Consider the following 13340-nt stretch of genomic DNA (forward strand, 5'->3'; position numbering starts at 1 on the left):
AGGAGCAAAAATGTTTCATTAAATGTCTCCTAACAAGGGGCAATTAGACTGGCAGAGAGGACAGGAGAGAGCTCTGCAAACGGGATGGGATGTAAGTGAAAGCATAAGATGTCAAAAAAACATATGAACCTCAATCCTTTACAGTACAGGTTATTAAGACACACTCCAGAAGATTTCAACTACCAGAAAAGGTTTGGTTTGTGTCCTGTCTTACTCTTTTTTTCCTGAGGACCTGGAACAGTCAGATCAACCCAACTAGCTGGAACAAGTCCCAACAGCTTTACTGAATCAGTGATAAGTTCTATTCAGAACTCAAAAAGAAAAGTGCTGTCTCAGGGTAGCACAATGTATTTTTAAAGAAATCCTATGGATCCAAGGCTGTATCATTAATTCTGTTAAATCCACGACTAGAAAAACACATGAGCTCACATGGTCCAAACAAACGAGGTCACTGGGGACAAAACTTCTTTGGCTACAGAGTTAATTTTTTTCCATTCTTTCGGGGTGGAGGATTCCCCCGTGTGCTTTCCCCTCCTTGCAGCTGATTCCCCAGGGGCTGCCCCATCCCTCATGGCCCCCTTACACCTGGAGCTGCCCCCCTGGTTCCCACACTGGGAAGTTACATCCTATACAAGGTTTTTGCACAGTTTTAGAGAGCACAGCACCAGGTTGTGCTGAAATCTGTGCTATTTAAACCCACGTCATTTGTGACAATACATCCATGACAAGTGTTACTGAACGTGGGAAGCTGGGGGATAATTTCATCTCCAATATCCACAGAGTCACTTCTCAAGCCAAACAATGACCAAATACATCAGAAAATTGCGTCTTAAACCATTTAGGTGAAAAAATCTATTACCTCAGGGAAGGATCTGCTCACAAAACTACTAACACCCAGTTGTGCAAGAACTCCTTCTGGAAAGGATTCTCTTCCACATGTTACTGGCACAGATAAATAATATATGATCATTTATAATAGCAAAACTGCCAGCCTGGATCCAGCTGATTTTATAAAGTCATTTATTCTTGGAATTTGACCAAAGCAAAACCAGACAGTTAACATTAAGAGGTTAACCACCCGACTAATAATTTACTCTTAACGAATTCAAGGTATGACTAAGATTTGATAATTCCTGTGTGGAAAGTTCTTGTATCATCTGAATGGTACAATTAGGACTTTTGCAAAAGGTCTCAGGGCTTCTAAACTGCTGTTGGTTCAGCACATTCTCCCTCCTACAATGTCATACACACCTCACTCATGAACTTTAGCTGATCCTAAGAAGTCATTTCATGTACATAAGCAGTCAAGTTGGCTCAAAAATGTAGTTATAGAAATAGATTTAGAGTCTCCCAAAGGTCAGGACAATGTTTGCTATTTGGCTGCTTAGTTTCAGAGCAGTGAGAGAAACAGCTAAAACAGTTCCGGTAAAAATCCACTTTTCCAGTGTATTTAATCTAAACATTTATTTTATGAGCAGAAACAAATACTTTCCACTTTAGGAGGATATAAACAGAATATATTTGGAAAGATCCACTGCTCTGTAATAGACCCCATTAAAGTTCTGCTGCCACATTTCACTGTGGATATGGCCACTAATAGACTGTGATGGCTCTGGCTATTTCAGTAGGGTTTTCTCTACGTATTAATAAATTTTTAGTACATGTATTTTATATATTTAATTCCTCCTGTTCCTACTAACCATGACTGTATTGTCTATTACATAGATTTCCTACATTTCCCCCTCTTTTTGTTGGTAACATCAGAATATAATTAATTCCAGTGAGCACAGTCACCTGCCTCAGGGAAAACGTGCAGCTGGAAACCTCCCAGTCTCAAGTAATTCTGAGTTGGAGACAAACCACCCCGTGCCCTTCCCACATAACTGAGAGATGGAAAAATGAAACGGCAGCAGCAGTTGCTGGAAAGAAAAACAATTCTGCAATCTTATCTGCTCTGTAGTAATTTGTACCCATCACTAGAGGAAGACCATAACAGACCTCAGGCATGAGATGACAGAAGCAGTCATGACCAAGGGGATGGGAGGGATAAATGAATGTGTTACCTGCAAGATACTGCCAGGTCAGAACAAACCACACAGACCCTCTGCTCAGCTTTTGGGTTGTCTTCTCTTCCCCATTCAAAAGCCACTCTCATTTTCTCCACTGCTTGAATATTTGTCTTGGCAAACATGCCTGTCTGAGCTCTGGCTTCTGCTGCACCGTCCCCACACATGGGGAGGGATGACAACAGGAGTGCCACAAAGGTGACCTGAAGGCTGGAGACAGGCTGAGAGTTGGGGTGTTCAGCCTGGAGAAGAGAAGGCTCCAGGGAGACCTGAGAGCACCTTCCAGTGCCTGAAGGGGCTCCAGGAAAGCTGGAGAGGGACTTTGGACAAGGGCTTGGTGTGATGGGGTGAGGGGGAATGGTTTTAAACCGGAAGGGGGGAGATTGAGATGAGAGATTAGGAGGAAATTCTTTGCTGTGAGGGTGGTGAGACCCTGGCCCAGGTTGCCCAGGGAAGCTGTGGCTGCCCCATCCCTGGCAGTGTTGAAGGGCAGGTTGGATGGGGCTTGGAGCAACCTGGGCTGGTGGGAGGTGTCTCTGCCCATGGCAAAGGTTTGGGACTAGATGGTCTTTTAGTTCCCTTCCAACACAAACCATTTCATGATTCTATGATGTTATTCTGTGATCTCTATTTTTTGGAATTCCCAATGCCTGTTCTTTCCCAGCACATCTGAGGAGCCAGGACTAGCAGACTCTGCTGTGCTCTCTCCTCACCCATGCCTGGCTCTACCCTGCTCTACCAACACCCAGGGCAGAAATCTGGGATCCCAGAGAATCTCATTAGTAATTACATATTTTAGCTGCACACTTAGAACAGTTCCTGAGACACGTGAAATTCTGGGTTTTCAGGATGTTGCCACAGGGCTGGAAAGAAACCTTCCTAGTACTTTCTATAATGCTCTGATTCTTCTCTGCACCCACCTGCTTGATTAACCATTAAGTCTTCATTACTACTATTTTTGTTTTTGGGATCAAGCTTTGTGAAAGGCAGAGTGTGGCACTTCCATGCCATGGGAATTAAGGAGACATTGTGGATAAAATTGTCTTAGAAAACATTTATGGAGTATTCAGCCCAGTTCTCTGAAGCAGGACACGTGAAGTTCTAAAATAAACTTCCTGCTTTTAAGAGCTCCCATCATGACTAAGCAGGGTAATCCTGCTGGGAGCCAGTTCCCATTCCAGTAGGATGACACTGTTACCAGTTCTCCCAAGCTCCACGTCCCCATCAAATACTCCCACAGAAGCCCAGTTCAAACGTGTCTCGTTAGACATTTTGTCATCAACTGAGATAATTTTTTAATTGATTTTGCTGCCCCAACCCTGCAGTGTATCAGATTGATTAACCACATCAACAGCCAACATTCCACACACACACAGAAAGGAAAGGACATCTATTGGAGTTCTGATCCCATCAAAGGGAACTGGCATGGCCCTTGTGCATCCTGGCATCTAAAAGCCCCGTGGGACACTATTTATATGAGAGTTAAGCATACAGAGTCATTCCAGATTATTATGTGTATGTCCACATACATACACAGCCTCACCAAAAAAACCACAATTTCTCCATCAAATCCCCCTTCAAAAGATAAATATCAGCCCAAGGCCGGGTTGTGTGAGCTCTGCTCAGCTTTGGGGCTGGAATTGTCTGAAGCCAATCAAAGGCACTGAAAAGGACATTTGTTGTCATGTTCACCTAATTTCAAATACTATCTTACAACCCACACCAGCCTTCATGTTTTGCACAAAATCATCAAATGTTTGATTTCTAATTAAGCCCTTTCCATCCCCCTGCTGGCTTTGCTTTCCTCATCTTTCATAATGTTTCCATCAATGCTATTTGAATGCAAACATAAAGATCTGTATTTTTACATTATATAGCAAGTATTGATCAGCAGCTCCCCCTGCCCTTTGCCATTTCCAGTCAAGAAGCCAGCCTTATAGAAAAGATAGAGGGTTCCCTGTATCAATACTCTGCTTCCTTTTAGCTGTAGATTGCACTGATTTCAGTAAATTGGCCTCCCCTTCCCCTCAGCTCCTTCTCCTCACTCCTGCTGGTGCAAAACACATCATCACTTGCAGATGTTGGGACCTAGAAACACGCAGAAGCTGCAAATAGATTTTGTTCTACTTTTAGAATCAAACCTTGATGCATCCCTGAGCAAAACAAACACAACTTTGAGGGTCCAGCACAGGGAAGAAGGACAAAAAAGGCTTTTCCCAACTGGATCTCTTCTTCCCATCTTACTACCTTCATATTATGTCAAATCTGCTCTTATTTCATCAACTTCATTTTGGATTCATTTGGCTCTGAGAGCACTACTCATCCATTCCAGACAACCAGAAATAATTACTATTCTTCATTTGACCTTCCCAAACAAAATTAGGAGGCTTCCTGGCAGACCCTCCAGTACTGTGCTAGAGTGTGCTGTGGTTTGTAAATACATAAAATGTTGTTTGTTATCATTAAGGACATTAATAAATTTATCACAATTAAAGTCTCTGAGATGCTTTGCAGTATTGAGTCATAGCTTGGTAAGCAGTGAATCAAGTCCTGCTTTGCTTGGCACTGGTGCTCCCCCTGCTCATCCTCACAAGCTGGGGAAGCTCCACCTAAACCAAGCACCACCCTCCTGCTAGTACTGTCTGGTTACCACCAGAGGGAAAAATCTGCTTTACAGTCCCAGCTGAAACCTTAATCCATGTCTGATTAAAGCTACACAGGATTACTGGTGCATGTTGGAACAACTCCTGCTCATAGTTTAATATTTACTCTCAGTAACAAAGCAGCCATAAAGAAAACCAAGGGAAATATTCTTTAGCTTGAAAGAGGGCAAAGCAACAGGACTGGGTGTCACTCATCATCCCAAAATCACTCCTACAATCTCTATTCTGCTTTTCAGAAGAATACTGTTTTTCTCAAACATGTCCATCCCAGACCAGAGCTGCCCTGGGCTCAGTCTCAGACAAAGCAGGAATTCTGTTTGGAAAGTTGAAGCTATTTTTTGTTACCCAAATGTGGAACTCTAATTTTGTCAATGTGTTTTTATTTTTTTAATGTGTTACAGCCTAATTCCTTGTTTATTTAAAGCAGGACATACAAGCAGGGTTGTGTGTGGGGCTGAAGCAGATGGAAATGAGGAACAGAAAAGGCTACAAGGAAAAAACCAAACTAGGGGGAAAGGGTGAGATGAGGGTTGTCATCTCAACAAAGAATCATTTATTATGTTATTTACTGCACCCATGCTGTACTGGGATAAAGACACACTTGCAGTTCCACACGGGGAGGGTGTGAGCAGGGGGTTGCTGCAGGGATGTAACAAGCAGAAGGGGAGGTAGGAAATCATAGAAAGGGAGAAAAAAATAGGGGTGAGGGAATGCACAAGTGCTGTGGTGAAGGAAAAGGAGTCTCTATGAGTGCAATGTCCCAGAGACCTGTTTGATTAACCTGGCCTTCTTCCTAGGAGCAACAACTTCAGTCAGTTATTGGAGCTGAGATCCAGAATATCCAAGGGAAACCAAGTGGGCACTGATCTGATGTAGGAGGAGTTAAAAATCTCCAGGTTTTGTGTCACTGTGTCCTGCACCAGAGCAGCAATTACAGGTCAGGATGTCACCAAGGTGCAGAAGACCACAGCTATGGTTTTCCTAGATATTTTAAGGACTCAGTACTGGAGAGGAATCCCTACCCTTCAGCTCATGTACCATCTGGCACGGGGTCTGGGCAGGAAAAAAATCCTGTTGGCATCTGGTTTTTCCTCAGCCTCTTCCTCTTTTTTCCTACAGTGTGTTGCCAAATCCTCAGAGATGGAATATAGCAAGACACATCAAACTCTTGTGGCTCTAGTACACAGATTTTTTTTAGCCTCCAAAAGAAGCAAAACGAACACAATTTACATTACAGGTGGAAACAATGAGACCATCTGCCTACAAGTCAGAGGGTCCAAGCCCCATCAGAATGTCTATGGCGGAGACACCAGCAAAAGTCCTTGCTTTCCAGTCTTGAAGGCAGGTTTCTTTTGGAAATGTCTCATTTTAAATTATGTCAGGCAGGATGCTGTATGTCTTTCCATCAGTGTCAGAAAAAGGATGAATTAATGGACTGAAATCATCCCTTCAATCTTGCATGTTAAAATTCACATTCTTAAAAAAACCCCAAAACTTAGATGATAATGCAAAAAAATCACACCAACCCCTGATGTCCAGCCTGCAGATCCAGGCCCTGGAGGGTTGGGCTCTGGCTGTTTTAAGGCATGAGGAGTTTTAAACCTGCCATGGTGGAGCCCAGGTTTTCCCACAGACCTTTTTCTTGCTTCTAAATAGCACTGCAATGCAGCACACAGAGCCAAGCTCACTTTAGCTAAAGGTGACAAGGTTTATAAATAGGTGATGTTAGAAAGCATTCAGGACATTTTTTTTCCTAAGCCATAAGCATGACAACTTCTGGTAGAGCAAATGAAATATGAAAACACATGAGATTGTCCAAAACTCATCTAGAAAACTCCACATTTCTGAACTTTCAGGCTATGATACAGTCCCAGATCACCAGAGGTAACCGGTACTAAAACAATGGAATAGATTTCATCCCGACAAGACAGTGTTTAAAAAATAAACATCTATTAAAGGGCTGGAAAGAGCTAAAAAGGAAACTAACTGCTACCAAAGAGTTAAATAGTTTTCAGTGGGCAGCATGTGGTAGCAGTGTGCCTGATTTTTTTTTTCTTCTTCTCTTTATTCCATCTACAGAAGTTTGCAAGTTACGAAGAAAACGTTCTGAACTGTTGGTTTTCTGGAGAGATTCCTGCCCACACATTAGAAGTATTTGCACGCTGTACATTTTATGATTGAAAGAAAAATAGGCACTTAAATTCTGCCCACAGTAAGTACTTATGGGTTTTAGTCGTCAATCTGCATTTAAAAGTTACTATTTTACATTTGTAGTGTGGAAAATTATTTTCTCCCAGGATGAGTGTGGGGAGGTGGGTGAACTGTATGGGCATCACTATTAGACTATACAAAAAACCCAACAGGATTTTAATAAAGAAATCAAATTCCTACATATTTTTGTTTTGCTACTTTACAAAGGATCCTTCTCTCCCCAATAATAAACTTAATCTTACTAAGTAAAAATGTTTGTTTATTGCTGCCCAAATTCCCCAACGTACAAGATAAGAACTTGAGCCAGATAAAAGGCTTAATTACAAACAGAATGAGCTGCAAATGTTTCTTTGCAGTTGTCTGTTTAACTTTGATCTGATATTATGCTTCACGTTCAACCATTTCACTCCAGTTCCTACTGACTACTTCACAGAATCACAGAATGTCTGATGTTGAAAAACACCTCTAGAGATCACCAGGTCCAATCCCCCCTGATCAAGCAGGGCCACCTAGAACAGTTTTCCCAGGACCATGGCTAGATGGCTTTTGAATATATCCAAGGACAGAGACTCCACATTGTCTCTGGGCAACCTGTGCCAGTTGGTCACCCTCACAGTAAAAATAAAAAAGTATTTCCTAAGGTTCAGACAGAATCTCTTGTCTTTCAGTTTGTGCTCATTGGTTTTGTCCTGAAAGTTAGAGAGTAACAGGCACTTGACCCTGTGATCAGCCTGCAGTGACATGGGTTTTATTGCCAATAGTAAGTATCCTTGGGAGACCAAGTTAAGAACCTGGCTTTTGCTGCGGATTTGGTTTATGCTGCATTTTTAGCTAATCCAGCTGGGGGGGGTGGTGGGGTGTGGAGAAAGGCCTTGGCAATTGCTTTCTGTGACACCAACCGATGGAGAGAGGCTACAAAAAATATCCATGCGGTCCCATTTGGAAGAGCGCACCTGAGGGGCTGGGAGCTCTCCGCGGTGCTGCCGCTCTCCGCGGTGCTGCCGCTCTCCGCGGTGCTGCCCCGCGGAGGGCAGAGCCCGCGGGGCTGCGGGGGCTCCATTTCCCTCCTCTCTTTGCAAGTTCTAGCAGGGGAGGGGCTGCAGGGGGGAAGACGCCCTCTCGGACGTGTCGTTTCGAATCAGCCAGCAGGGATGCCTGCCCAGCTGAAGCCACGCCTGCCCAGAGCGGAACCAATTCATTTCGTGTCCATCCCAATGTTTCTAATTTAAGTGAAAAAATAATAATAAACAAATAAATCAAGAAGCCACTGCAACTCTGTAAGAACTCTGGATGCAGGTATGTCTTGCACCAGCTTTCACTCGTCAAGCATTATCAGGTTTTCTGTGGCCTTCACAGATCATGTCTTTGCAGCTGGATCATTTAAAAAGACACAATGATGTCTCCTGGAACACAGGTCATAACCAGAACCACATGGTAGTGGGACATATCTGGCATCATCTTTTTTTCTTAGTAACTATAGATACAGTTGTCTATGTATGGGGAAAAGAGAGAAGCTCAGTCACACACCACACAGGAAGGTAAGTTTTGCCACCTTTCTACACCACAAAAAGAAATAAAGTATTTGTAAGGAAGAACATTCTTCCTCAAACTTATTGTTTGTCTTGCTCCTTGTTTTTTGATTGAAGATGAACATGCCAAAGGGAAACAAAAGCAACTAAAGACAGTGTCAATGCAGCCTGTATGCTCCTAATACAACAATGTGATCAGTGACTGACAGCAGACCTTTTCCAGCAGTTAGGAAACCACCCATCCTGCACACACGTGGCTGGCAAATCCTTCCTTTGCTAGCCTGCTAAGCAGTGACTGAACAAGAGAAGTCCGTTTCCTATCTCATCATTCGAGATGTGTCCTTTCTCTGCCACTCTGCCCATTCTAACAGTTTACTGCTGAGAGGCAGGCCCAAGAGAATGTTGTGCACTACAGCACAAACACTTTGAAAGAGCCTCATCACTTCTGCAAAAGGAACAGCATTGTAATCAATGTGTTCCATGTTTCACAGCTCTTGTTCTGGCCAAACAGAGGACTTGGCAAATGGGTGTGTTTGGCCACTTGATTATTCCCCAGCTTCCAGCTTGGGTCTTAGAAACACAAAACTTCAAGGCAGTGTAAAATTACAGATGGATCCAGCAGTGGTTTCTCTGCACTCAGACTTTTTTCTCCTGTTTTAAGGTTACCTTTTACTAGAGCAGAAAACATAACTCACAGTACAAAACAGAGCATTTAATTCTGCACCAGTCATTATTTGGTGAAGACAATCAATTACTCTCCCATTCATATGTTAACAGTTCAAGGTCAATCGTCCCTGTCTTGTTCTGGTCTTGTCCCTGCCCCAAACCTGATAGCATCAATTCCAAACCAAAAGCATGTGACATTCACCATCAGGAAAGCACATGTGTCTCAGACAGAAACACTCACTACTGCATTAGATCTGAGTCTATCCTGAACATGTGTGGCCAAGGACACAGTTTTTGCTTTGTGGCCCTAGCTGTTCTCAGGCCATACCCCATAACACCTCCCCACCAGATCTCATGCCTTCTACCACCTTGTTCTTAGGGCACCTGCTGAGCTCGGCACTAAAGGCTTCTCCTTATCTGCTACAAACCTTTCCTGCTTCCAAGATGCCCACAACGCCCTGTGGTGAAGACAGAAAACCATCTTAAATCAGTAGGTTTACTTTTAAATGCTTTGTGAGGATCCTGAAAAGCACAACAGCATCTGTCTGGAGCTCCGGTGCCTCATCCCAAGATCTGAGGATTATCCTGTGCTAACAAGCGTGGGTCCCTCGCTGCCTTAGGTATCATCAAGAACACAAAACAGAAAGGGGTTCCTCTGCCTTCAGAAACGTCCCCTTATTTTTCAAACGTTATTGGCAAGCTTGGTGCTAGAAAAGTGTAAGGAAATATTCCCAAATTCCTTTGCATTAAACAAGCAGGGTGCAGAAGTGAGGTGAGCTGCTACAAACAAGTAGCAATTCCAGTATCCGTGCTTCATTTTCCCACCAATATGTAACTCTCAGATGTCATAATTTTACCCCCAAAGACCCGAAAGCACTGCAAAGGCATCGTTTTCCAAATTCAGTTACAGATGCAGAGCCTCCCTGTGCAGGGTACGAGGGACCTCTGGTGGAAACCGAGGGGCTGGCTCAGAGCTCCCGCCCGGCAGCTCCAGCTCACACCAGCCGCGGCTGAAAACAAGACCCAGATTTCTCTCTCATTAGAGGGACCTAACTCGTTTCATACATGACACGTTGGTGCATAACCCAATATCACAACCTAGTTTATCATCCCGCTCTCCAGCTACAAACACAAAGCATCTAAAAAGAAAACAGTGCACTCCCAGTAATATTTGATTAAATACTGTCAGATCCAAAGCAAGCTGCCTAAGCAGGGTGTCACAAACACTACAGCTGCTGGAACTGCTCACCTCGCTTCACTCTGAACCTGGTGCAACAAAGGAAAGAGTCCAGTTGTCCCCATAAGTCCAAAACCAGAGCTCTTAGCTCAGAAAAGCTGTTGGATCTGCTCAGTTCAGCTGAACAGTGGGACACCTCCTGCTTTTATTTAGCTGGTCTAACACACACCATAGCAATTCCTACCTTCTGGTTTTGTTTTTTTTTAACTATTTAATTATTTTATTAACTCTTCTCTACAAGTTTCCTCAAAGCTGCTGCATTCTGCCACAAAGCTGGAAGCAGTATTTACAGGCACTATAGCTGATTATTGACCAAAAAGTTCCCACACCAGAACAAGTCACACAGACACTTATTTGCAAAGAAATGGCCTCTATATTTAGGTTTTGAGTTGAGAGTCACCTTAAAAAGAGAAATGGAGCTTCCAGCTGCTAGTCAGTCTGCACAGTGGTGTGAACATTTCCTCCAAAGTCAAGTTTCATTTTTAATTCTTAGATCAACTTGTCCAAGTTTCTTTCAGGAAAAAAAAAAACAACAAACCAACAAACCAAACAATTCAAAACCAAAACACACCATGAAAAAACCCCACCACAACAACAACAAGCAACCACGCTACAAAACACATTTATTTGTAGGAAAGGCACCACAATTCGGCTTTTTGGAGACCACAAAGTGCTAAAGACATGTGAAGATCCCTGCTTTCTGCAGAATACCACACCACCACTTGGAAACACCTTTTCCCATCTGCTAATATCTGTTGGGTCCACTAAAAAATATCAGAATCATTAGGGTTGGAAAAGACCTTTAAGATCATCAAGTCCAACCCTTAAGCTAGCACTGCCAAGGCCACCACTAACCCACATCCCTCAGCACCACATCTGCATGGCTTTGAAACCCCTCCAGGGATGGGGACTCCACCCCTGCCCTGGGCAGCCTGGGCCAGGGCCTGAGATCCACATCTCACAAGCACAGCCCCAAGTTCAACAGCACCCACAAGAGACACATCTTCTCCCAGGATCGTTTGAGACACTGCTACTCCCCTCAAAGTCCCTCTTTCATGATGAGCCCGTAATTCAGCTTTCCTTCATCCCAAGTCCTAGAAAGGAACCCAACAAAAAGCAACATAGGAAAACTGGTCCCAGCACTGCACTCACCGGGGTGCTGCTGTCAGAAAAGGTGTTCATGCTGATGGACCTGCTCATCTTGTCTGAGGAGAGGGAGGGTGGGGAGGGACTGCGCTTGTCCAGCTGCTCGTGGGGCGGCAGGTCCTGGCGCTGCAGGTACTCACGCCATGCTCGCTGGATGCTGCCACAAACACCAAGGCACAGGGTTGGGGAGGGGAAGGCAGCAACAAAAGCATTTCAAATACATATATTTTTGACTGAAGAGGTGGTTTTGGTGGTTCTCTCTTTTTTGGGGCATTTTGTTTCCCAGTTTGGATAACGATCATTCATAACCACCATCTGTAGGTTTTATGAGAGCCACCACTAGTGTAACATGGGTTCAACTCTTAAGCTGAACTCAAGTTAGGTATCTGTTAAGCAGAAGCAATTCTTTATTTCAAATCCCTAAAGAGACTTAAATTTGAGGTTGCACAGAACTGAGCAATTCTCTTCTATCTTGCAAATGAAGTAAAAATATGGAATTATCTTTTTCAAAGAGAGAACAGCCTCCAACATCTTCTGTTTACATCAGCTTTCAGATCATCAGGTAGATATGGTTGGAAGTTCAGAGCCAGACCATCTCCACCTCTTTAACATCTCCATCTTGGGTGGCTGGGGACTTAAAGCCTGCTTTAAAGCAGCATGTGGGATTTGCAATAGGAGCTCTGCTTTAAAATCCTAAACTTTGACCAAGTTTCTAAAACCTGAGGGAAAATTTTGTAAAGCAATTCCATGTTTTGAGCTGGGCAGTGGCCAGGGAGCAGGAGGCCAGAGCAGCTCTCAGCAGGTGGCAGTGCCAGACTGCCTGTGCCTCTCTCAACGTGTCTTGGAGGCCAGGGAAGATGTTGGGAATGAAAGCTGTGTTTGGGATAGTAATGGCATTAATACCACATATGTGGGTATCTGCACACAAGATGACCCATGATCTCTGCAAGGAAGTGGAGCTAAATTCTGGCCTGAGACCCCTGCTACAGTGCAGTGAGCTAGAAAGAACTCCCAAAGGAATTTTTAAGAAATTGAGAGTTTAATCACAGGGATATCAAAGCAGTAAGACCTCCAGTGTGTCTGTTAACCAGGCAGAGCACCCTGACCCTTGCTGAAGCTGTTCTGATGGTGCAAAGCTCCTATGCTGCCCTGCCTCCCTGTGTGGGGGGAGCTCCTCCACCCTGCCTGCTCCCTCATCAAATGCCTGGATTTGGGGATTTTTTTTTAATAGAAAAACACCAGCTCAGAAAGAAAACGGCCTCCCCAGGATAGGTGCACTTCAGAGCCAGTCAGATAGGTTAAGATCTGTGTTGTTTTCATACAACACCTTTAAAATGAGCAGAAATATCTACCCCAGCCCCTAAACACGAGTGCCTACAGAGGAGCTTTCAGTAAATGCATTTTGCATTAATCCCCAATATCTCCATGCCTCAAGCAGTTACACTTTCCATTGTTTCAGTTTCAAGCTTTACTGCATAATATATACCAGCAGTACATGTTTATATTTACATGTACTTTCTGTTTTAAAGCTTGAGAATAGACTGAGGTTAAGTTATAATTACCCTTCCTGAAAGCTCCCTGAAAATTTATTCTGTCATCTGGCTTATATTTGCATGACTAAAAGACACTGGCTGGATTTTAATTTGAAGCTTCATGTCCTTTTAATATTTTAATATAGCATTAATATTTTAATGTCCTGTATAATGAGTTAGCTGTAGCTTTTCAGCTGAAAGTGGAATTCAATCTGTAATACACAATGCACACAGCTCTGAGGAGAGCTGCACCCCATTTGGGCCATGAAGCAGTTGGGGGCTTTGACATA

At 43.6% G+C, this 13340-nt stretch overlaps 1 protein-coding gene across 3 annotated transcripts in view; it reads right to left on the minus strand.

Moving 5' to 3' along the window:
* Window positions 1-13340, minus strand: part of SCHIP1 (schwannomin interacting protein 1) — a 146765-nt gene that overhangs the window by 89713 nt on the left and 43712 nt on the right. For all 3 annotated transcript variants that reach the window (XM_051626452.1, XM_051626453.1, XM_051626454.1), the window contains one exon: window positions 11525-11675. In XM_051626452.1, coding sequence (XP_051482412.1) covers window positions 11525-11675 — 151 coding nt within the window. The remainder of the gene's footprint in view (window positions 1-11524; window positions 11676-13340) is intronic.

This window comes from Apus apus, chromosome 8 (genome assembly GCF_020740795.1).
Source record: "Apus apus isolate bApuApu2 chromosome 8, bApuApu2.pri.cur, whole genome shotgun sequence".
In the NCBI taxonomy this organism is placed as follows: Eukaryota; Metazoa; Chordata; class Aves; order Apodiformes; family Apodidae; genus Apus; species Apus apus.